Source organism: Sciurus carolinensis, chromosome 2, assembly GCF_902686445.1.
Source record: "Sciurus carolinensis chromosome 2, mSciCar1.2, whole genome shotgun sequence".
Classification (NCBI taxonomy): domain Eukaryota; kingdom Metazoa; phylum Chordata; class Mammalia; order Rodentia; family Sciuridae; genus Sciurus; species Sciurus carolinensis.
In genome coordinates this window covers 51215472-51241439 of record NC_062214.1, presented here as the reverse complement: position 1 = coordinate 51241439, position 25968 = coordinate 51215472, and the positions used below count along the sequence as shown (strand labels likewise).

Here is a 25968-nt window from a genome sequence, read left to right as displayed (position 1 = left end):
TTCTATCCAGAAGTCTATTTTTATGTGAATGAAAATCACTTTCTCCCTTTCATTCAATTTATTCAACATACAAACAAGGAGCACTTTCTCTTCATTCCACACTGTGCTGAGCAATTCAGATACAAAAGCTATTTTTTATATTGACTTTGATGTCACTAATTATGGTTCCAGTGTATATATTCTATTCTTTTGCTCTGGTTGCTTTAAAGATTTTTTTTTCTTTGTTTTTGATATTTTGCAGTTTCACTCTGATGTGCTAGGACAGAAAGAAACCCTGTTCTTCCTCAAGCTATAGTTTCAGGTATTAAATCAATTCTGGAAAACTCACTATCTCTTTGTGTATCACCCCTCTCCTTTCACTGTTTTTTCTAAAATTCCTATTAGATAAAATTTTTAATAAGTTCTCCATGTCTCTTTTTTTTTTTTTTTTTTTTTTTTTTTTTTGGAGAAAGTCAGTGTACCAGGGATTGAACATTGAACTCAGGGGCACTTAACCACTGAGCCACATCCCTAACCCTATTTTGTATTTTGTTTAGAGACAGGGTCTCAACGAGTTGCTTAGTACCTTGCTTTTGCTTAAGCTGGCTTTGAACTCTTGATCCTCCTGCCTCAACCTCCTGAGCTGCTGGGACTATAGGCATGCACTCCTGCACCTGGCCCTCCATATTTTTTTAATGCTGTTCTTTTTCTTCTTTATTGTTCTGTGTAGTCTCCTGGATAATTTCTAGTTCACTAATTCTTCGTATATCTGCATCAAATCTGTTTTCTCACCAATCCATTGATACTTTACTGCAATTACCATGTTTTAAAAAAGACATCCAGAAATCACTTTTTCACATTCATCTAATTTTTCTTTGTGTTCTGTTTATTCCTTATAGTTCGTATTCTTTCAGCACTTGAAATTATTTTAAACACAGTAGCTCTATTGTCTCTTTTTCATTTTTCTATTATACTAGGTTTTTGAGGGCTAACATTCTATGTTATTTCTGCTGACCCTCCTGATGTAGTATGTAATCTTTACTGTGAATTTGTTTTTCAGAGTGTTTCTGTTATCCCGTGGGATTCCTATATACTTCAGGTCACCCAGTTTTTCCTTTATTTCCACCAGGAACCCCTTGGGGTTTGCTGGTTCAAGATGAGTTTTAATACTGATTTCCCAGATTGGAGATTTATATTCCTACAGAGACTATAAATACGACCTTTGAACCCACATATAATACAAGCATTGATGTTTATTTCCTTGTTTTCCCCCCACTCAAGTGTCATGGGCAACCAGATGTGGTGGCAGACACCAGAGACTCAGAAGGCTGAGTTTGAGGCCAGGAGCACTGCTGGGTTCAATCTCCAGTACCATTAAAATAAATAAATTAAAAAGTCATGGGCAAAGTCAGGTTTCCTTGTTGCTTCCCTGGTGCCTGTTGGCCTTCCGTGAGTCATAGCTCTTTTAGTATCAGGACTTTGTGCAGATTCTCAGAGCCTCACATGGACCCAGGGCCCTGTGCCCTGTCCCTACTTGAGCACTGGAGTCCTTGCCCTTGTCCCTTAGGGACTGTAACAGTTCAGCAGCTCTCTGGGCTACCATATCATCAACTTCTGAATTTGCCTTGCTTGTATTTAAAGCTGTTCTTTGCTTTCTGGCAGCTGGGCATTTCTATCTCTTTCCTTTTTCCTTTCTATCTCTTTCTCTTTTCCATTCAGATGTGTTATTTCATCCAATATGTCTGTGTGTTGCCGTAGAGGGTAGAGGCAGGGTGGAAAATACTCAGATCAGCTCAGTGTGGCAGGTCATTGGAACCAGAGTGAAAAAAATGGAATGACCCAGCCCTTGTCCTTGTGAGTCTCAAAATCCAGAAGTAAGAACAGACACATTAAAAATATTCAAAATGTAATTGGGTGCTGAAAAAAATGATAGACAAAGAAAAATCTGCAGAATGCCATTCTTAATTATGTAAGGGGCTGAACCTCTCAAGTCTTTACAACGCCCATACCAACAGGGTTGTATAGCCCAGTTCTGTGCTCTTCTGTCCTTTCCTTATTGGGACATATTGGTGAGAATCGATTGACCTCAATCTTGCCAAGTACATCTTACATGATCATTTTTTGGAGAGGATATTAAAGGCTGTTGTATGGCCTTGATCTGTACAACAAATTCTTGTCCCCACCACTGTATCCACCCAGGGACTCAAGAGTAGATTCAGAAACTTAACTGCTGGAAGAAGACTACAAAAGGCGATTTGGCCAAATATTTGAGGCTAGAGCCAAGGACTGCACACTATCAGAATATCTTGATTCATTGAAATTCTTCATTTTTTATGATTGCTATTAACTAAGAGAAATAAATACCTAGGAAAAAACAAGGACCATGGATTTGGGCAGGCTTGCATTCAGGAAAGAAATGCAAAATACAAAAGAAGAAAACAAAGTACAAAACTCTCTTTTCTTGCCACCTCAACCCCTCCCTGGCCCTGTACTTAAACCAAACAAGTAGGAAAGACAATGAAACAAACAAGACCATGTTCTCCAGATTCTGATTCCACTTTTCTTCCTTTCCCTTCTTGGCTCCTATTGTCTGTCTACTCTTGATGTAGCTGTTCCTCTGGAATTGTGCTGTGTCCCTCTCCTCTCTCCCTTCTTCCCTCATTTCTTGTTGCTTTCGCTCACTCTGTAACTTCAGTTATTTCCCACACTTTGATGACCCTCAAATTTCCATTCCATCCTAACCCTCCTGAGCAGTAGCTCATGCTTTCATTGGCCTGATAGTGCCACCTCGTGGTCATCTGGGCACATCAGCCTCCTCTCTGCAGCTTCAACCTAAGTCTTTCCTTCCCACTGCCTCTGCTGCCTCTTCCTCTAAGTAACACATCATCTTTCTCCAGTTGGCCGAGACCAGAAACCTTCAAGTTTCCCCTTACCCATTCTTCACTTGCTGCTTCTCTTCTCGGACTCTGTCACTCCTGTCCCTGCCTCTTCACTGGGTTACTGTCTCCGGGCAGCCCATAGGAGCTGAACCTGGCTCCCCCACTGACCTCTTTGCTGCTCTTCCCACTTCGTGTCTCCTGCCAGGACACTGCATCCTACACTCTGCTCCCTAGATCATCCAAAACCTCTGTAGCTGGTCCCTCCCATATGATAAAAAGCCTTCAAAGGCCCCCACTGCCCACACAATGAAACCCATATGCCTAATGCTGCACCATGTTGGGGTTGGCAAATGATTTCTGTACAGAGATCGACAGTAAATATTTTCCTCTTTGTGAACCATACAGTCTCTGCTGCAGCTACTCCACACTGCCCTTATAGCACAGTGGGAACCAGAAACAGTAGGTAACTGAAGGGACATTACTGTGTTACAATGAAGCTTTCCTGTGGGCCCTGAACTTATATTTCACTTCATTTTATAGGTTGCAAAAGGATCAAAAACAATTTTGACTTTTTTAACTATTTAGAAATGTAGATTTTTTTTTTGGTGGTGTTTTAGTCTAAAGGCTATAGTGTACATGCCCTTCCCTAAACAAGTCAGACTACTAAAGATGGTTCAGCTGCCAACATAGCCTACAGACACTGACCTGACAGGGAAGAGTGGAAATATAGTGAAATCCCTGGCTTGCAGTGGCCCCCTCTACTTCATGGTTTCATTACCTTGAACTTTGCCTTCTAGTTGAGATCCAGAGATCTCCTCGGGTCAAGCCTATGTCCTAATAATCCAAATAGGACCTTGGGGTAGAAGTGGGATGCTGTGTCTGACGTTCTAGGACAAGAAGACAGGCAGCTCTGTTCCCCAGGCAGCTCATTCTGGGATGGCTGGGGGCTTCTGTTCTATGGAAATATGAAGGAATTGGGAGGAGGCAGTTAGGGGCAGATGGTGGACAGAGAGGGTGGCCAGTAGCCCTTCAATCAAAAGGAGTCATGTCTGATGGTTTGCTGTTCTTAGAACCTAGTATTCTGGAAGCTGTCAGAAAATATTTATCCAACTCATATGTTAGAAGCAGTGAACCTGGTTTTTCCATACTTGTGAGTTAGGGAATAAGAAGGGAAGGGGATCGCTGTGAATCCCGGCAATTAAGGAAGGACCTTAGAGAGACAAAGGAAGGCAGCAGAGAGCAGGGCAAGGAAGGGGAGGGGACAGATCAGCCTTCAGTCCCAAGCTGTTGATAGGACCAGCTGGGAGGTGATGGTGCCAGGGGCTCATGGGCCCATCATGATGGATTTCTCCAGGAAGAAGTCCCCACTGCCAGCAGAACCTGGTACCCACAGAAGCCATGTTCTGAGTACTCAAGATACATTTTGCATCCCAATGTCTTCTATGACTTGATTCTGGATTCTGTTTTGATTTCTCAACCATGATAGGATAGGGATTGGAAATCTACCTTCCTGTAGCCTTCCATCAGCCGCTGCAGCTCCCCCTGCGAAGATGGTTTTGACGTAAATCCCAATGGGCCCATAAATGCTGTCCTTTCCCCCAACAATACTGAAGCCAAGGCCCTGTAGAAAGAAGAGGAGAAGGTAGAATAAGGAGGGTTTTATGCTGTGGATGCTTCTGGAGAGCATGCCTTGGTCTGAACCAAAGAGTCAGACAGGAGAGGAGGCAACAATTTTAGTCCCATAGGTCTTTGGGATTAAAGGAATGGGAGGTTCAGTAGCACACCAGTCAGCTGGCCTGTGTGGTGTCTGAAGTTCTCTCATGAATCTGATGCTCCTCACACTGAAGGAGGCTGGGTGGAGGCGAGACCCTAGCTCTCTACCTTTCCAGTTGGTGATTGTGGTCATATCACTTCCTGTTTCTCAGATTCAATGCCTTTTTATTTTTTAATTTTTAAATTAGTGCATTATAATTATACATAATAGTAGGATTTGTTGTGACATTCATCCATGCACACAACATACTTTGGTCAATTTCATTCCCTAGTACCTCCCTATTCCTCCCCTCCCCCTGCTCAATCCCCTTCTCCTATACTAGTCTCCCTTCTATTTTCATGAAATTCCTTCCCCTCCTCCTTTTTTTCCCCTCTAGCTGCCACATATGAGTAAAAAAACATATGTCCCTTGACGTTCTGAATCTGGTTTATTTTGCTTAAACATACTGCTTTCAAGTTACATCCATTTTCCTGCAAATGACATAATTTCATTCTTATTTATTGAGCTTCAAGTTCCCCCTTGTAAAATGATGGTGATGTTACCTAACCCACAGGTTGTGTTTGAAGATCAAACACGATACCTGGCAACAACATTGAAGACAATGTTGACTGACAATAATAATAGCAGCAACTTACAATGGGAAATTTGTCCCTTCTCTTACCAAAGGCCCCCTTGTCCCCTTTCTGTTCTGCATCCCACCCCTCTGCCTCTCAAGGACATCACTCCAGTCATGTGATTCCTGCCTGAACCTACACTGTTGTCCTCCTTGTCATTTTACCAGGTCATTCCCAGGAGCTGACAAACACATCCTGGAATGTGCAGGTGGCTCTGGGAGGATCCTGGGGCCTAGCAGTCTCCGAGGAAGCAGTGGAGAGAAGGTCAGCTGTAGGAGGAAGGTGGGAAAGAGACCTACAGCAGGAAGAGAAAGGAGAGAAGGTCTGGCTTTCCCCACAGACCTACCAGTGACTTAACCAAAAGACTAAGACAGACCCACGGAGAAGCAAAGGAAATGCAAACAGTAAGCTTCATTTTGCTGAAGAATACTTCTCAGGCAGGCTTAGCTGGGCCTTGAGGAACTTGTTTCTAGACTATGAGCAATCTGAAAGCAGAAAGTGAAGCGTATTTGTCAATGTCTGGCTTCTGGCAGGTGATTGAAACACTTATTTAAGGAATAAAGCCTGGTCTTTGGGTTCAACTCACCAGGGTACCAGGTTATGACTCCTAGGCAGACACTTAAAGCGAATGGAATAGCAGCACTGCTATTGGCAATTTATCTCAGTCCAGCAGCTGCTTGGAACTGATTAGGAGCATTCCTCCTGGACCATGGAGATGGCGGCCTGTTAGCCGTCTTCAAGATGCCACAGGGAATAAGGTGAGCATGCACCAGCCAGGAAGGCCATTGGTCAGGGTTCTAAAGCTTTTGGTGAAAGTGATGTGTGTTCCAAGATGACAGGGACAAATATTACCAGAGTAACACAGGTGACCCCAGTCTGATCCTGGCTGAAATAATTGCTCTGAGCAGGATAATGGTGAGAATGAAACCCAGGGGTCAGGGAGTCCAGGGCCATTGTCTGGGTCAGTTGCTCAGTAACCACATGACCTCTCAGACCCTCAGTCTCCACTTCTATAAAAGGGAAATGCTAACAGGGTTGTTGTGGGGAGCAAAGGAGTTGCCTTACAAAGCTCTGAGCACAGGCCTGGGTTTGGGTAGCTAGTGTTGTCTGACTTGACTGATTCTGTCTCCATCACCTCCTGGTCCTTCAAGCCTGATTCCTCCCCTCCTGAACTCAACTCCAGCCTCACCCCTACCTGTCATCCTTGCTATTGATGAGGTCATAGGTGTGTAGGTTGTGTAGCTAGACATGGAAGGCCCCCTCATTTCTGAATGCATCTCCCCTGCTTTGTCTTCCAGGCTTCTGAAACCAAATAACACATTTCATCCTTGGGTCCCATAAAGATTATTCATTGAATATATTATATACCAGGATCATCTAAACCATGTTTGGTCATCTTTTCATGAGTTTGAATGCCCTTTTCCACTTTTCCTTCTTTTGAGCATTATGAAAAAATTAAAAATCTTTTTTCTCTAAATTCAAGGGGAGAAAGTGTTGTGATTGACTAATCAGAAGCTGGAACTGTTCAGAGTAAACCACAGAGGAGACAGTTACTCCCTGGTGATCTGAGGGCATTCATGCCAGCATTCCTCACAGCTGACCTTTTGTTTATTCTCTGAGCTTTCAGGAGTGAGAAGAAACTGGAGACAGAGGGAAAGAGGATTTTAGGTGTGTGGTGGAATACTGCCCTTAGAAAGACCATAAGCAACAGTTAAATCCCTGCTTCCCACCACACACCAAAATTATATCAGTTGAACCAAAGAAACCAGCCTTTCATTAGGTCAGCATCTGGGTAGCTTGGGTTAGTCTGAGAACTTGCCAGCAACTGCCTAGGCCTTTTCTAGTTATTTTAGGAACATGCCAACCCCATGCACGAATATGTTTGAGGTCAGCACAAAGAAACATTTGGGATGCTCCTCCACCACCAATACTTCCATTTCCCCTTTGATTTTTCTCAATTATAGGGCAGAAATCAGCACAATGCCTCAGCACTGATGGAGAACTAGAGTCATTTTGGACTCTCGGGAAACACCCACTAATGGCAAAAAGTACTATAGATGGAGGAATTATTCACAAACAGCTGGTAGCATATATATTTTTAAACTTGTGTATGAGTCCAACTTTCTTCTTCCAATATCTGAACAGTAGAGGTGAAATCTATGTAAATGATTTGGATTTATGCATCAGATAAGTAGAGGCCTGAAAAATATCATGCCAGGAAGGAATTAAGGAACAAGCTTTGAAAGTGACAAGGCAGTTGTCAGGGAATGGGGTCCTCAAAGAGAAAAAAATGAGCACTTTGTCTAATGACAAGAATGTGTATTGTTTGAAACTCAGCTGGCTCCAAGTTTAAAAAAGACTGAACTCTGCCCCTTTCTGATGCGTCGGGATGCCCAATTCGCCTGTTCACATCCTTCCCTTGACATAACAGCTCCTCAGAAGGTGCCGCTCCAAGACTTCCTGTTGGCAGTGGTCCATGCTCACCTTGGCCTGGCCCTTCATCAGCACGATGTTGGAGATGACCGAAGCCTGGAGTCCCCCGGATGGCTGCCCAAGCTGAGCTGTGCTCAGTGACCGTGTTGGTCTCGAAGCTCCCTGCAACAAGGAACCAGGGCAGGCAGAAGTGAGCCATGTGGAACAACAGCATACACCTCCCAGGGAAGGCAGAAGGCTCAGCCAGGGAGAGGAGCCAAATCCTTTCTCTCTCTCCCAAGGACCCACAGCATAAGAACTAGAACGTGGTTAATGGAATGTGCCACAGTGGTTGGCAGGGTCTGACTCTGGGAGCTTGAGGAGCCAGCTGTGCTCCACCTGTCTCCTTGTAGACCAGCATGCTGCCCTAGGACAAGTCCCCAAAGTTAAGGTTCAACTGGAAGGAATGCCCTCTACAAACTGTGTTCAATTTAAGAAACATTTACAATAGGCACCTGGTAGTGTCCAAGAAGGCAGAAACCCAAAGATTTATAAAGTTAAAACTTAAATTCTAGGGGAGAAAGACAGTTGGTTAGCTATTTGCACAGGAAAAGCAAAGGATGCTAAAGAGAGGCACAATCAGTGCCCCAGGGAGCTGCCCCAGTGGGGGCAGTATGGCTTGGAGGTTAAGATGGTGCTTTGGAACCTCCCTGCCTGGATTCTTCTCTTGGCTCAAACAATTATCAGTTGGTGACCTTAGGGAAGTAGCTTAGCCACTCTCTCAGTTTCCTCCACTGTAAGATCATGATTCTAATAAGACCTGCCTAAAGGTGTTGGTTTGGAGACCAACTCTTGGCAAGTGCTTAAAACATGCTTTATAGATGCTTCTTATTGCTACTTGTTTCTTTCAACCCTCTATGACCTGGAAAGATTCTTTGGGGCTTCCTGTATGTCCACCAAAGCAGCCACACCAGCTGTGAATATGCCAACACTTGCATGGTTCCTATTCACTGAGCTCTGAGATGCTGCAACATAAGGACTGGGCTGCTGACTCCTGGGCAGACGCTGTCCCCATGGTTCTGGGTGGAGGAGGCAGGAGAGCCAGGGAGGAGAGCATGGGCTCTGAATCTGCCTGTCTTCTCATCCTGTTGCTCCCCCACCTACTGATTAGGTCATCTGAAAATGACAGTTTCTCTTGATTTGCTCACCTACAAAAGCTGGATATTTAAAGTACTGACCTCTTTGGGTTGTACTCTCTTGGTTTTACACCTCTCTAGATGATGAATAATAGAATCCACATAAAATATACAGTCCCATGACTGGCATGTAGCGAACCTGGGATGCACCTTTGCTCATTACAGTCACTCCCTGGACAACCAGCTCATCACCTCTCATGCTCCTCCTCTTGCTGGCTTGCAGCTGCCCACATCTGGTTGGGTGATCTCCCCCAAAGGTACCCACGAAGTAGGTCCTGTAGCCCTAAGTCTCTCCCAAGCCTGTGTGCTCCACTCTCCCTCCCTCCCTTCTAAAAGCAGTCCTTCTCTGATCACCTCCTCTCCACTGCCCTTGCAGTGTTGTTTTGAAGACAAATGAACTACACATGGGCATCTGTAACAGTTAATTTTATGTGCTAACTTGACTAGGCCATGAGGTTCCCAGATATTTTGTCAAACATTCTTGTTTTTGTTTATCAGTACTGTGGATCAAACCCAGGATCAAACACATGCTAGGCAAGTGTTCTACAACTATGCTACATCCTTAGCCCTTTTTAATCTTATTTTGAGACAATCTCACTAAGTTGCTGAGACTGACCTCAAACTTATAATCCTCTTGTCTCAGTCTTTCAAGTAGATGGGATTTCAGGTATACACCACTATGCCTGGCTTTTTCTGTGTGTTTGTAAGGGTACTTTTGAATGAGATTGGCATTTAAATCTGTAGACAAAGTAGATTACCTTCCCTGATGTGAGTGAGCCTCGTCCAATCAGTTGAAGGCCTGAGTAGAACGGAGGCCTGACACTCCCTTAAGTGAGAATCCATCCTGCCTGACCATCTACAACCTGTGGCAGTTTTTCTCCTGCCCTTGGACTCCAGCTGAAATATTGGTTCTTTCTGGGTCATAAGCCTTCATACCTTTAGTCAGAAACTATACCATCAGCCCTACTGGTCTCAGACTTCTGGACTTGGACTTGAACTAAACCATTAGTTCTTCTGGGTCTCCAGCTTGCTAATTCATCCAGAAGATCTTGAGACTCACCCACCTCCATTCTTACATAAGCCCATTTCTTATAATAAATCAGATAGATAAATAGATAGATGATAGATAGGTAGGACCCCTTGATGCTTTGAATCAAACATCAAGTGGTTGGATGTGGCCCTTTGATGTTTTTCAACACATCCCTCCAGGGACCTACCACCAACTGACCTGTAGCCTATCCATGCTAGCCAGAAGAACCTCCTGTTCCCAGAAATGGGAACTCTAAAAGTATGAGACAGCAAAGACAGGAGGCCAATTTCTGGTTGCCCACCCCCACCACCACCACCAGTGCCCCAAGACTTAGGAACCAGTGCTGGCTGCAGATGTTAGATTTTAGATAGGTTTCCAGAAACCAAGGGATCGGGAGAGTTCTCAGCTCAGGGAGTCACTTTGAAAGTTATCTTCTTCTGACACTAGGACACCAACATTCCCAGTTTGCAAGTGAAAAACAGTGATCCAAGGAAGAGAAGGGAACATAGAAATGAAATTTACTGAGCATTTACAATGTACCATGCAGGGAATCAAACATAATTGGACTTTGGAACCTATCTTTGGAGAGCCCATGATCAGCTGGGAGATCAGACACTAACACGAATGATCCTAATAAGCAGATCTGGTGAGCACTGTGAGAGAGGTGCAGGCACCTTCTGATGAGCATTTGAAAAAATCATGAAGCTGGTGCAGCTGGAGGGATCTGGAGTGCTTCCAGGAAAGGGAGGAGTCGGGAAGGTTTGGGGGCATGGTTTCTAGTGACAGAGATGAATGAAGGGACACTACAGACAGAGGACACTGTGTGATATGAGTGGCAGCATGAGTCACTGAGAAAATGTTCAGGGAAAGGACAGGAGGGGGCGTCACAGGCAGGAGGGAGTGACATGTGCAGAGGACACTGTGCTTGGTGTCTGTTCAGCTCCCAAGCTGTAAGCCGATGTCCTGTGGGTGCGAAGGACACGGACTGGGACCCACACAACCTTGCCACACCTGTTTGCACACTGTGAAATGGGTCTAATCATATGTTCCTTTCTCAACTTGTTTTAAAAATTAGTGACAATGTTGATAAGGTAATCCTAATCATAGGATGCACAGGTTTTGGAGTCACAAAGCTGACTTCAAGTCCCAGCCCTGTTACTTATTAGCAACGTGAACTTGCATAAATTCCTTAACTTGTCCCAGATCCAGTTCCCTGGTCTACCGCTGAGAGTTACTGTGCAGATGAAACACAGGGATCCACATAATGCCTTAGTTCAGAGACTGCATATGCAGTTTTACTATCTATTATTTCCTAACCGCATAGAAGTGGCTGCAGTTACAAGTTACTGGCACAAGAGGGTGCTCAATGGATGCCCAGTTGTAGTGCGGTTCTTTGCCTAATGTGATTGTTTTGCCTACTAAGTAAGCCCCTCTTCTCAGTAGGACACAGGGCACAGGACTAGAAGGAAAACTTCTTCAGCAACTGCTAACGATGACCCCTCCCCTTCCTCCCAATTCCCCAACTTTCCCTCCCTTTCTTCTTACCGAAGCCTTTCCTGCTGGACAGTCCAGTTGTTGAGAAAGGGACTTCCTGTTACTACAGAGAGAGTAAGGCTGTCTGTCAGCGGAAGCGGCAGATTTCTTGGTCATTGGAAAATCAATTTCTCCTGTGCAATAGGGATTAACACCTAAACCAAGAGAGGAATAGTAGGAAGAGATCATTTGTGTTCTCAAAATGAAAAGTTCCACAAGGAACAAAATCAACCCCCACCAAACCCTCATTAGCAGGGGCTGATGCAAACATAAACCTTTTAGGCCCTAGTACCAGGTGCACAATGGGGAGAGATGGCTGTTGAAGACGTGGGTGGCATTTTATTCTCTCCATTCGTGCATTCTGTATGCAGGGTGCAGGCAGAGCTCTCACTTCCATGAGAGTGAAAGATCAACTCAGCAAGAATTCACATGCATCTCCTGCATGTCAAGCAGTGTGCGGGCTCTTGGGAGACCATGAGTCCATATCAAATCCAGTCTTGGCCGTCAGGGAGTTTTTTCAATTCCAGCCAAAGAGAGAGGAGGGAAGCACAAAGGGTCCCCAGGATGGGTGGAACTGAACCAAGGGCCTTGAAGGTTAAGACCAGGCAGGGACAGGGTGGGCCAGGAGATCCTCCAACCGCCCAAACAGATCATCTGACTACTTCTTATCCATGTACTCACACAAGGGTATGTGGTGCACACCACACTCAAATCTTTGGGATCTAAGAAAATGCAAAGAATTCAGCTTCCTCTTCTTTGTGGGAATTCCAGGCTTCATTTTGTCCAACCAGGAACCCACTGTACCACTGTATACAATTGGAAAGCCCTCAGAGATTATCTGATTTAAACCTCAGAGATTACCATTGTCTGGAGCAGTGCTTCTCAGCTGAAATACAATGCCAGACACATGGATGATTGAAATTTTTCTAGTAGTCACATTTTTAAAAGTTAAAAGAAACAGGTGATGCCAGCACAGTGCCACACTCCTATAATCATGACAACTCAAGGCAGGAGGATCACAAGTTCAAGGCCAACCTCAGCAACTCAAAATTTGAAATTCTTTTTAAAAAGGGGCTATGATTATTATTTCTAATTTTTTTTTTTTTTAATGAAGGGCTAGTACAGCATCCCTCAAGTTAGCAGACAGGACTTTGTAGAAAATTACCCCAAGGAAAAAAAATGAGATAGATGGTAGTTCAGAGGAAATACAAAATGGACCAAGGTTTGAGGTTTGCTTTTATTTTTAGGATAGGAAAGACTTTAGATTGTTTATAAGCTGAAGAGAGGAAATCACTAGCCAGGGTAGAGTGAGAAGAAAAGAGAAGAGAATGAGCATGAGAGAATATGCGATGCCAAAAGGGAAGTGACAAAAGGGACAGAGGAATGATGAAAAAAGGAGAGCCTTGGTTCATCAGGGCTCCAAGAATGACTGAGGAAACATTTCTCTGCCAGGACAGCTGCTCCCAGCAGCTGCTTCAGTACAAGTAGGTGGTCCTCTCCAACAAGGACCAGTGTATCCCAGTGGACCAAGAGGGAGAAGTCAGAGGATTTAGAAAACCACACACTGGAAAGGGAGTCCCATCATCATGGGTCAGAGTTGGAAGGAGAACCTGGGGATATAATCCCAAATCTTCCTATGCATCATATTTTTCTGGGTGTTTAATAAGAAGGCAGATTCCAGTATCCCACCCAACCTACCAAATCCCTTCTCCACACTGGCTGGATCGGAGGCAACCTGTATATTTTCAGGTTGTCCAGATGATGCAGACAGCAATCATTAGTCTTTGGGGGAATCTGCTGGAGTTCCCTCTCTTATGCATCAGCAAGGAAATGAAGTTCAGAGGGCTCCAGAGCAGCAAACAAGAGAGTCTAAAACATAATCCAGGCCTCCAGGATCCTAGTCTCCGCATTTTCTGCCCATGGCAGTGCAGGGTTGACCTGCAATTTGAAGAAGGGCAGCACTGTGTGGTTTGGGTTCAGAGGGAATAAGGACATGCAAACAGGCTGCAACTTTGGAATGGTTCACAGAGTCAATCAACTGCAGAGTGATGGGCAAACCCAGCACCAAGATGTTCAGACCACACCCACCTCTTCTTCAACCTTACCTGATCCAGGCAACCCTCATGCATTTGGGGTGGGGAATGGGGTTCCTATTCCTGCTATGGGTTCAGATATAACCCATTATAAGAGATATAATGTTCCAATATCTTTGTGATTTGTTGAGAATAATCAACGGTTGATGAACATAAGTAGGTGGTAAAATGGCTGAGCAAGCATTAGACTGTAAATCCAAAGACAGAGGTTGAATCCTCTTTTTACCAAGCCCTGAGGTGAATTTTCATATTGAATTGCAAATTCAAAGGAGCAGCTTCAACTCTGCCGGGGCTTCTCCCACCTTTTTTTCTAACGGCGGGAGAAGTAGATTGAAGCCAGTTGATTAAGGCATTTAGCTGTTAACAGATCTGCATGAATGGGGGCCAGAATCAGGAGAGAACAGGTTCTCCAAAGCTTTAGCTGCTCTGAACCCTCCTTCACGTTTCCTGAAAATTACTTGTGGATGTGCTCCAGCCAACCAAGAAAGAGATCAAAAGTATCATGTTCAATGACAAGAACAACTTAGGGGAGGAAAAGTTTATTTTGGCCTCACAGTTACGAGATTCAGTTCACGGTCAGTCATTCCAGTGATCTGGCCTGAGTTCATGAAGGAGCATCATGGCAGAAGGAAAGCTACTCAGATCATGGCAGCCAGGAAATAGAGAGAGTCCAAGGAGCCAGGGACAAAATATAAACCCCAAAGGATAAAATATAAACCCCAGTGACTTTCTTCCTCCAGTTATGCCCCGCCTGCCTACAATTATCACCCAGTGCAGCAGTCCATTCAAATTATTAATCCATCAAATGGAATAATCTGCTAATTAGGTTGTAGCTCTCATAATTTCACCTCTGAACATTTCTGAATTGTCTCACACAAAAGCTCTCCAGGACATTTTGTATCCAAGCCATAGCATGAGGTTCAGAGATTTTTAAAGTACTTGTCTAAAGTCATACCAACACTTAGTTCCAGAAGCAGGATCCAAATTCAAGTGCACTGTCTCTCAAATGTAAGCCCTTAAGTATACACCACTACCTAATTTACAGTCATCCAAATCCATAGGGATTGGTCCCAGGATCCCTATGTTACTAAAATCTATGGACACTTTTCCATCCCTTGCATAAAATAGGGTAATACCTGCATATAACCTATCTAATCCTCCTGTGTACTTTAAATCATCTCTAGATTATTCATAATCCCTAATACAATGTAAATGCTATGTCAATAGTTGTTAGGGAATAATGACAAGAAAAATATTCTGCACATATCAGTACAGACGTACCTTTTTTTCAAATATAGTCTATGTGCAGATAAGGAGAGCAGACTGTATTTCCCTTAAGGCAATGATACAACCTCAAACAAAATTTCATGTACAAACTCAGCAATGTGGATTCTGTTAGTAAAATACTGAGAATAATGTAAATATCTAGTAAGGGTAGAGTGTGTATGTTCATACAATGAAATGACATGTCTACTAAAAATAGTGTGTGTGGGAAGCCATCCTTATCTAGCAGAATCAGACGAGGTTGAGCCACAGGACACAGAGCCCTGACTTCTCGGAACTGGCAGACACAGAGGTCTGCCCCAGATTGCCGGGAGTATGTGGCACTGTGGGAGTGGTTCCCTGCCTGGTTATATGATAGTTTCCCTGAGCAAATTGACTCCCCTCACTCCACCCCACCCAGTTCATCACAGAAGAAGCCCCTCCCGTTCTGGGCCCCTTTACCTGTGCGACTATAAATAAGAGTTGGGCTACTCCATGCTGTTAGAGGCCAGATCTGATATGGCCCAACCCGTCATGCCCCCTCTCATTTAAAAAGAGTATTGGCTCATGATGGGTAATTGATTGATTTATAGCCAACATTGTCCTCCGGAAGTTAAACTTTTCTCATCCATGCAGAACGTGGCAGAAACCCCCACAAGTGTTTACAACAGACTTCCCAATAACATGAAACATAGATATAGATGCATGTGTGTTTATGTATGTGCATATGTTTCCCGTAGGTATATATGTGAATAACTGAGAAATAATTGAAAATGTCAGTATAGATTATTTCTGATATTATAATTTGATGTGATTTTAACTTCCTCATCCTTTTCTGCATTTTTCACATTTTCCTGACTTTTATATAAATGCTATTCTATTTGCAGCAACCAAGAGTCATGAAGTCTTCAAGCCTCAACCCCCATAATGTTACAGATGGGGTGACAGAAGCCCTGGGAGACAGAGTGGCTTACTCAGGACTAAGGAAATGTCACAAATCAGAATAATAGTAACCCTTTATCTCTTATCCCCCAGGCCAGTTCTTCTCAGCATGGCAGTAGGTACCCAGCTAGAGGAGGAATTTATCACAGGAAGCTCAAAAAGTCATTGGGGACCCCTCTACCTGGCCAGGATCTGCATAGGCAAAGAAGAATGCCCTCAGAGAGGCAAGTAGGCCACCATCTTGGTTTAATCCAACTGGATCAGAAAATATACACCTTCTCCAAACCTCCCCTCATCATTGACATTCCTGATATTCAGATGTTCAGTTAAGCCCTGTTACTGAGGATGTTTTGATGAGACACTTACTGGTGGAGTTGCTGCGTGTCCTTTGGTGGCAGGCTTTAGGAAACAGGAAGTTACTACTTTGTGCTTCTACTTTTCCAGGCTTTTCTCTAGAGGAAGTTGTGGAAGATTCCTGCAAAACAATCCCCGTGTTTTATTCAGCAAGTTAAAATAATAAAGCTTAATTAGCAAAATGGAGTTTCGACACTAACCATGGAAGAAGCACTGGTTGAATTATCTGTCTCTCCTACTAAGTGACAGGCACTATAAGGGCGGTGACTTAGGATTATTGTCATCCATCCATTCACAGACATACATTCATTCATTGAACAAGCAATATTGAATAGATATTACATAAATATTTAATTAATGCAATAAATATTGAGTGAATTTGTCACCCATTATGTGACTACTACTTTGTTAGACATGGGAGATATTCAGAAAGTTAAATGAAGGCTCATCTGCCTGTCATCTACTACAGGGGAAGGAAAAGCATGCCCTTGAACAAGACAGACAAGAACACTGATCTTGGAGAAATGGCATTTTAGCAAAGGAAGAAGACAGAAAACAAGGAAACAACTAAAGGTAAAAGATAATTGCAGAGAATGATAATTGCAATGAAGAAAAGAACTAGAGTGTTACATGAATAGGATGTCTGGGATCTATATATTAGAGACAATGATGAGTATGTTACATTATTCTGAGATTTAATAATAGGCATTCACAAAACACTTGCTAACTGAATGTTATAGAAATAGACTTCTAAGTATTGAACATCCAATTATTCTTATGAGTATTATGATTTTACTATATTGCTGATTTATATCTGCAAAGATTTAATTTAGAACTTTAAAAACCAATGTCCCTTAAATGCATTCTACTGTCATGTACAACAAATTAAAACAGATTTTTAAAAATTTTAAAAAACAATGTCTCTAGCCTGGCATGATGGCACACATCTGTCATCCTAGCAACATGGGAGGCTGAGACAGGAGGATTGCAAACTGGAGGTCAGCCTCAGCAATTTAGCAAGATTCTATGCAACTTACTGAGACCCTGTCTCAAAAAATAAAAAAAAGAGCTGGGGATATGGCTCAGTGGTAAATCACCTCAGAGTTCAAACCCTAGTACCAAAAAAGAAAAATGTCATTACATTAAATTTTCTTATAATTCTCTTATTCTTTTCTACCTTACCAAATTGAACAGAATTTCTTCACTTCATTCTTATACTAATAATCTTATACTAATAATTTTCATTGTGTTAAGCATATAAGCAGTATATTAAACAACATAATGGGGCTCATTTATGTATTGTGGTCAATAACAAAATAGAAAATATCACTCTTCCTTTGGCAAAATGAGAACCTGAGACAATATCTCTGTCTTCCCTCTCCTTCTCCCATGATTTTAGAAACAGAGAGTAATACGGATAGAGGTCAATACTGAGGGCAATGATATTAATTTACTTCTCTTCATGGAGCTGTTATTTTAACACACCTTTACAAGGTACAAAGACGACCTAATTTTTGAGTTCTATTGGTTTCATTACTTGCTGCCACAATCCTTAAATGTTGGATGTGTTTTCTTTTGGGAAAGCTATGTGGATGGAAAGCCCTCTGAATATTTGCAAGTCTGAGAATTTCTTTCTGTGGTTGTCACATTTGAAGGATTGGCTGAATATAGAATCTTCAGGGATTAATTATTGGGCTTGGAAACCGTCAATGGCTCAAACGCTTTCCGGTATTTAGGGCTCCAGTGGGAAGTCTGTTGGGGGTGCATGACTTCACTTTCTAACCTACAGGACCCCTTTCTCGAAGGCAAGCATGGCAGGCCTGAATTTCACGTTCCATGAAGGAGCAGTCACCAACATGTGGTGCAGTTTCTGAAGCAGAGAGAAGATTCACTTTCACCTCTCCCCAAGCGACCCATAACCCACCCTCACCTCCACCTCTTCCACTGTGAGCTGCTAGGTACTGAGGTCTGCTAACATCTGCCCCAGTGCTTTCCCGTGCTTTCCCTTCCTGTGTGGTAGATGGCAGGCGGATGAGCCTTCCTTCAGTCCAGGCTTACCTGCACTCCGTCATACAGAAAATTTCAGAATGTGGCCCCTTTCTACAGTTTCTTGTTCTGACAAGCATTTCTCCCTACTTGTATATTACTTTTGAGTTTTAATAGGAATTTCTAATAGGTGGAAGAGTTAATAAAGTGTATGCTGTAGCAGTCTGGAGCCAGAAGTCCACTTATAACCTTTCAAATAAATGTCCCCAGTTCTTACACTAGGGGCTCCTGCAAGAAATCACATATTAATTCCCTTTTATCTCTTGTAGAATTCAGCGTTTAAAATCAGAGAAGTCATCTTAGCCGACTCCTACACACTCATTTTTCTTTTTAGCACCAGATGGCGCTGTATTAACCTGAACAAAATCACATCTTTAAACTGAATAATAACCCAGGGAATTGTTTAAAAGGAGAGAAAACTGGGATTACATAAGAAAATGGTTTAATTGAACTGAATTCTTAAGGCTCTGTATTTCCAGAATTTAACATAATAGCTACTTCTTTGAGTCAATTTCTTCATACAACAAGATATACAAAAGCTGTTTCTTAATTACAATAGTCTGATGAGGTCATGTCCTGATTCTAATTTCAAGACTTCCCTCTGGCATTATTTCCAGTTCTTCATGCACTCCAGTGAGACTCTGGAACTAAATAATAGAATGTGATTTCAGGAACTTTTTAGGTTCCACTGAACATGGCAGGGCCTAGTAAAGCAGCCAATTCATCTACTTATCCAAAGGTAAGCCTTGTTCACAAAGTAACTTTGAATGTGTATTTCCACAAAGTATTGAGTAATATTAAAATAAATAAGTAAATTAGGTACATACAAGACAGAGAATACTAAGCATCTTAAAACAATAATGTGTATAAAGAACTTTTGTGACATCAGTATACCTGTGTTATCATGGTAAGTTAAAAAAGATATTATGTTATGTTAATTATGGGGTCTGACTATACTCATATAAAATATAAATTTACAAAGACTGGAAATAAATGCACCAAAATACTAGCAAATGTCTATTAAGCACTTACTAAATACTAAGTAAAATTCAGTTGACAAATGTTTATTCAACAATGAATTCATTCAACAAATGTTTAGCAAGCATTTACTATATACTAAACATGATTCTTACTACTGAGGATATGGGAAACAAGGGATCCTGCTCTCATGAATTACCAAGAGAGTGTTTGGATAATGAGATTATGGCTACTTTTTTTTTTTACACCTTTCTGTATTTCCCACATTTTCTACAGTGAGCATGTATGAATCTTACATTTATTTCAATTGTCGTATTCATAGACATAATATTATTTATTGTTAAATTTCTTTCTTTTCCTCTTTATAAAGTCCCATGTCTAAAACATGATTTAAAAATTGCTTGATCAGTAAAAACTAATTGATGTCAAGAGGACCATAGGAAGAGGAGACCCCCCCCCCCAAATTAACTGGAAAAGTTTAATTCCACATTCAGAGGAGGAGGAAATCTCTCTTTGGGGGTTTTAATATTGACTTAAGACTACCTTACCCCAAAGAAACTGAGTCAACTGACTCTATCATGGGGCCCCATTTTTCAGTGACTCGGTCTCTTCTTGCTCCTGGTGCCCAGGAGCAGTGACCTGCATCCTACATGCAGAGCAAGGGAGCTCTTGTGCACATACACGTTGCATAGACGAGCCCTGCTCCTTCCCCACAACATGCATCCTCCCACCAAAACTGTCTCAGACAGAGATCACACAGCAGTTGGTCCTTTCCCTCTGTCATGGAGCCAGTCTCTGAACTAGCTGGAAGCTTCAGCAAGTTGGGTCTAGCCAGTCTGCTCTGTCAAGTTCTTAGATAGTTGTGTGAAATTGACATGCATCACTCTGACGTGCCATGTGTGGACTGGCTCACTAGATGACTATGACAGGGAAAATGGAAATGTGCTAGCATGAGGGAAGATGAGAGCTAAGGAGCAATTTTCTAACTTGAAAAACCACATGACTTCTAAGTGTCCCTAATGTAGAGACAATGCACAAAGGTTTGGTCCTTCTTTCTATTTCCAAAGTACCAAGAAGGGGTCAGGTACTCATTCGTGCTCTGGGATCATCTCAAGGTATCGTTCATTCTTTTTCATTCTTAAAATGTCAAGCTCAATGGTTTCTTCACCAGAAATGAACAGGGGGATGTAAGAGAGGGTCACGAGACCAGCACCATTAAATGCCTCATGACTTGGGACCCTCTCAGTTGTTGGGCTTGGTTTCCTCTTTTGTAAGCTGAGGGGATATGCTAAACTATCTTTGTAACCACATCCAGCTCTTTGCTTTTCAATGTAACTGATGTTTAAAGGGCCACAGGGCGACTGCTCTGAAATAGTCACATGTCAGAGGATCATTCACAAGAAAAAAAATCTTTCCTTGGCTCCAAGGGGAGCCTGGTCACTCTCGGGCAAGTATGTCCTGGGTGGAGTGGTTTTTCATCAAAGGCGTCTCTGTAGGAGCCCGTGAACGTTTGCACACTAGGACTCCCTCCCTCCCCAGCACGCAGAACAGAGCTCTTCTGTTCCTGCTCCCAAGGTGGGGCTGCTCTTGAAGCTGGGAATTTGACTGAGGTCAGGGGGCTGGCAATGTCACTTCTGAACACATTTCCCTTGTTCCCCTCAGAGACTACTGCCCTGGGCAGATTTTGTGGGTGAGGTACCCCGTCATTACCTGGGTCACAGTCCACATTTACCAGTCCCAATGGTAACCGAGTGGGGTTTGGGGTCAACTGTCCAGAGAGCTCTTTAAAGTATTTTTCCCAAAGTCAGGATTAATCATATAGCTCTTAGTGCTAAATAGCTTACCCCCAAGAAATGGAAAACCCACATTCCCCATGAAACCAGAGAACAAATCCAGAAAGAAGATGCAGAATTCTGGGGCATCATGTCCTGCACACAAGATAATTCTGGAGCCTAAACTTCTCTCCAAAAATTAGAAGGTCCCTGTTATTAAAGTTCCTTTGTACATGGATCCCTCTGGCAATCATGACAGACCGAGGCTGGATTCTTCTTGAGTTTGCTGACTACATTTCTCTTTGATACAAACCTTTCCGTTTTCTCTTTGAACTGAGATACTATTAACTGCTCCAGTCTGAAGGAACCACAAAATATAATTCAACTGTCCTGACTGAGGCTTGTTTCCTGTGGTTGAGCTGCTCAGGCAGTAATAGGCTTTGATCTTCAAATCATGAGGATAAACAAGTAGGGGCCCCAGCAGATAGGTTCTGGGATGACCACATGGTTACATGGGAGGATGAAGCCTTATACCTCCTATTATTAGTGGCACGGTGGGTACCAGCCCCTAGGACTCAAGTCCTTCTTCTTCTAACCACTGCATGACCATAGTCTCCAAATCCTTATAATCCCACCTCTCGAACTTCCCCAGCACATCCAGTCTCTTTGCCCATGCCACGGTTCAAAGATAGTCTTTTTATATTGGACTATGAAAATGACCTAAGGTATTCAAGCATGTTTTGAAGATTAATTTTTAATAATTGATGCAGAAACAATCATATATTCACAAAAGGATGAAGTTGAACTCCTTTCTCACACCATACAAAAAAGGAACTCAAAGTGGATCTTATACTGATATAAGAGCTAAAATTATAAAACTCTTAGAAGAGAATACAGTAAATCTTCATGACCTTAGGTGAGAGAAAGTCACCTTAGGTATGGTACTAAAAGCACAAGGGGCCAAAGAACAAATAGATAAAAGGGATTCATCAAAATTTAAAACATTTGCACTTCAAAGGACAGCATAAAGAAAGTGAAAAAACGACCTACAGTATTGAAGGGTATATTCACAAATCATATATCTGAAAAGGGATTTGCATAACTAAAATATGCAAAAAAAAAACTCTTAAAAAATCAATAAAAGACCAGTAGCCTAATTTTTTATTAGCACTTCATAGATATACATAGTAGTTGGGTTCATCCTGATTTTTTAGCTCAATTTTTTAATTGAAAAAGGACATTTTTCCCAAGAAGAACATGAAAAAAATATTCAACACCGTGAGTCATCAAGGAAATGCAAATTAAAATCATAGTGAGATTCTACTTCACACAAACTAGGAGGCTATGATCACACCTACTCCAGACTCACCAGCACAGGGAAGATAAACTAGAACAATCATACACTGATGGTTGAAATATACATCCACATGAAAAATTACATTAAAATGTTCAAAATGATCATAACCATCAAAAAGTAGAAACAACTCCAATGTCTATTATCTGATAAAGGGAAAATAAAGTGCTATTTCATACAGTGGAATGTCATTCGGCAACCAGAAGGAATGAAGTAGTAATCCATGTGACAACACAGTTATGGTAAGTCATACTAAATGTTACATTAAGTGAAAGATGCCAGATACAGAAGGTCACGTATTGCATGACTCCATCTACATTAGACATTCAGAACAGAGGGATATACAGAAACAGTGGCATAGAGGGTGAATGGATGGTAGGGATGGGGCCCAAGTATGGGGCTTAGGAAGTGATTGCTGAAGGGTATGAGCTTTCTTCTTTTTTGGGGGGCACTCACCCCAGCCCTATTTTATATTTTATTTAGAGACACGGTCTCATTGATTGCTTAGTGTCTCGCTTTTGCTGAGGCTGGCTTTGAGCTCATGATTCTCCTGCCTCAACCTCCCTAGCCAATGGGATTACAGGTATGAACCACCATGCCCAGCTTGAGATTTCCTTTTGAGGTGATGAAAATGTTCTAAAATTAGATGGTATTGATAGTTGTACAACTTTTCAAATATACTAAAATCATTTCATATTATACTTTAGGTGGTTGAATTGTATAATATGTGAGTTGTGTCAATAAAATTATTAAAAATGATTGTTCATTCATCCATTCCTAATTTCCCTGTCTCCAGTCTTTTCTCTTTAAATCCTTCTGAATCCTGCTGTCAGAATGATTTTAGAAAAATGAAAAGGAAACTCATCAGATTACCTAGTAAAGTCTCTGATGGATCAATTTCCAAAAAATTTAAGACCAAACCCAAATATCCTGGCATGTCATTTAAGATCCTTTCTCCTCTGACACTATCCAGACTGACCCAAGCCTCCCTTGTTCCCAGTCACACTTCCTACGTGTGGACACTTGTATGACCTGTCCTGCCTGTGTGAAAACCAGTTCTTGCTCCCTTTATCCTTCCAGAATTAATTTATGTGTCCATACCTCAGCAGTGATGTTCCCAGACACAAGAGCTGCTTCCTGAGAAAACCATGGACTCTCTCCGCCAAACAGGCCAAGGAAGCCTTAAAATATCAATGACTGTCTACAATTGTTTTAATATTTGATAGGATCAGATTCTCATTATTCTTCCTGGTTATTCTTATAGACTATTTTATTCAAACGCATTATAGAATTATGTTTTCTAGTTTTCAAAAATTATTCCTCAATAATTTTGGAGGCACTCCCCTAAATTTAAAAAAAACAATTCTAGATAAATATTACTTAAAAATATATTGGCTCTTTTTCTCCAAAAAATGTGTTTGCATTTCTATTTATTTAATGGAAATGCCCTTCAGTGGAATTTATAATCATATTAGGTCCAGTGGAACATTTGGAATAAGTAAATGAACTAATGTCACTACCACCAAGAACACAAATAATCCAATTGGTCTGCAAGTAGTACCAAACTGTCTCCCAAATATTTCTCAACTCCGTCTCATTTTATATTCTAAAAAATTCATTGTGAGAAATAACCGGGAAAAATATGTGAAGATGTTTATGCAAAGATAATCATCATCACACTGTAGCAGGAAACACGGGGGAAGGGGGCCACTCTGACCAGGAGTTATAACAGGAGATGGTGATAATTACATTGACCCTGTGTTGAAAACAAGTACCTGTGATAAAACTATATTCATGAAATAGCACGTGAGTAAGGAAAATGAAGAGGCCAAAAAGAAAATAAAAGCCTGTACCACGGTTTTCCTAAGGGGGAACAAAAATGCAAAGCTCAGAAGCTGACTATTGCTCTGAGATGATTGATGACCCAGCTGAATTTGAATTCTGCCTTCCACAGCCTCAATGGGAGCAGAAGTCTCAGTTCCCTCCTAAGATGTGGAGTCACATAGGATGTTCTTGCACAAAGAGGAAGCCCACAGGGCTATATCCTCATTTTGAATGTTAACTAGAAATAAATGCATGCCACCCCTCAGGAAATGAATAAAAATTATCACTCTGGAAATGGCCCTGAATGAAAAGGAGAAAATCCCCCCTGAGAATTAATAATTACCAGCTGGCTCTCACAACTGGGCAACCCTAATTCATACCACATGGTGTCTTAAAAACATCTAGACAAGAATTCAGCTGAAATGACTCCAGGCTGGTGGTGCCCCTACTTACCTGGCGGAGGCACAAGCCAGCTTTGACTCAGGTCACAAAGATTCCCACAGAGACAGTGACAGGACATGTGAGCTCTCAGAGAAAGAAGCAGCACACACTGAAACAGGCACCATAAGACAGAACCACAAGGAGTTACACACACAGAAATCAGACCTGCGGAGACTGCGACTGCAGAATGAACAGATGCAAAAATACAAAACAAACACATTTAATATCTGAAAGAAATGATCACAAAATTTTAGGAGAAGCTACAAAGATTTCCCCGCAGACCTGAAAAAGAATCAAAAATGTTTTAAATAAATTATTAGTATTCAGAAGTAAATGGATTGAAGAGAGTGTTAGACAATACTGAAGACAAGAGAATTAGACTAAAGATCTGAAAAAAAAAAAATACCCAAATGGCAACACAAACAGATGGAAAATAGGAAAGAGAGGTTAAGAAACATGTTAGCGAGACAAAGCCTAACATCTAATCAGATACCAGAAAGGTAATAGAAACAATGAGAAAGAGACATATTTCATGTACAAGATCTGAGAATTTTTCAGTCCTAAAGAAATAAACTAACACATAAATTCACCAATCTCAACAAATTCCAAGTAAGACAAATAAAAAGCAAAGCATACCTAGAAAGGCCTTCTAAAACTGAAAAACACCAAGACATACATGATCAATAGAAGATGTCCTTCAAATAGGAACAAATAACTTAAAGTCACTTTGCAACAAAAAGTCAAACAGTATGTTAAATTAATAATTAATTAAGATAATTAAAAATCACATATATGTATGTGTGGTCAAGAATGAAAGAATAAAAATTAGAAGATATGAATCAATCAGTCAGATGTTATTCAAAATATAGCTGGTGCCACTTTATAGACAAAGTAGATTAAACAAGGGAAAGATTATAATGAATACTTTAAATCATGAAAGAGATATAACAATTCTAAACTTGCTCACACCTTATAACATAGCTTCATAAATACTGACATAACTAAAAAGAAAGTGAAGCATGAGATTTTTTTTTAACTGGTTCCCCTAAGAAATTGACTGATCAGAGAGACAAAAGTCAGAAAGTATAAGAGCAGAATATAATGTCTTTTCAAGCATAAACAAAATGCTTACAAAATAACTATAAACAGGATCATTGAACAATTCTGAACAATTACAGAAAACTGTAATGGCACACACTGGGTTTTCTGACAAAACACAATTTACTCAAAAGCATTGAAAAAGTTAACTGGAGAGACAGACAACACATGATGTTGCTAGAGACTAGGGAGAGTGGGTGGAGGCTGGGTGTGGATGGTGCACTTCTGTGGAGTATGCACCTGAAACAACAGCACAGAACTATACGTACATTGCACTAATATCAAATCTATGGTTGTGATGTTGCACTATAGTAATGTGCCCACTGGGAAAAAAATAAGCAAAGAGTACATGGGACCTCTCTGTATTATCTTTGAAACTTCTTATG

The 25968-nt window shown here is 41.6% G+C and overlaps 1 protein-coding gene across 4 annotated transcripts in view; it reads right to left on the bottom strand.

The window, feature by feature from the left end:
- Il16 (interleukin 16) overlaps positions 1 to 25968 on the bottom strand; it is a 121260-nt gene that overhangs the window by 41088 nt on the left and 54204 nt on the right. For all 4 annotated transcript variants that reach the window (XM_047538711.1, XM_047538712.1, XM_047538713.1 and 1 more), the window contains 4 exons: positions 16082 to 16190; positions 11430 to 11572; positions 7731 to 7841; positions 4365 to 4479 (listed from right to left, as the gene is read on the bottom strand). In XM_047538711.1, the coding sequence (XP_047394667.1) occupies positions 4365 to 4479; positions 7731 to 7841; positions 11430 to 11572; positions 16082 to 16190 (478 nt within the window). The remainder of the gene's footprint in view (positions 1 to 4364; positions 4480 to 7730; positions 7842 to 11429; positions 11573 to 16081; positions 16191 to 25968) is intronic.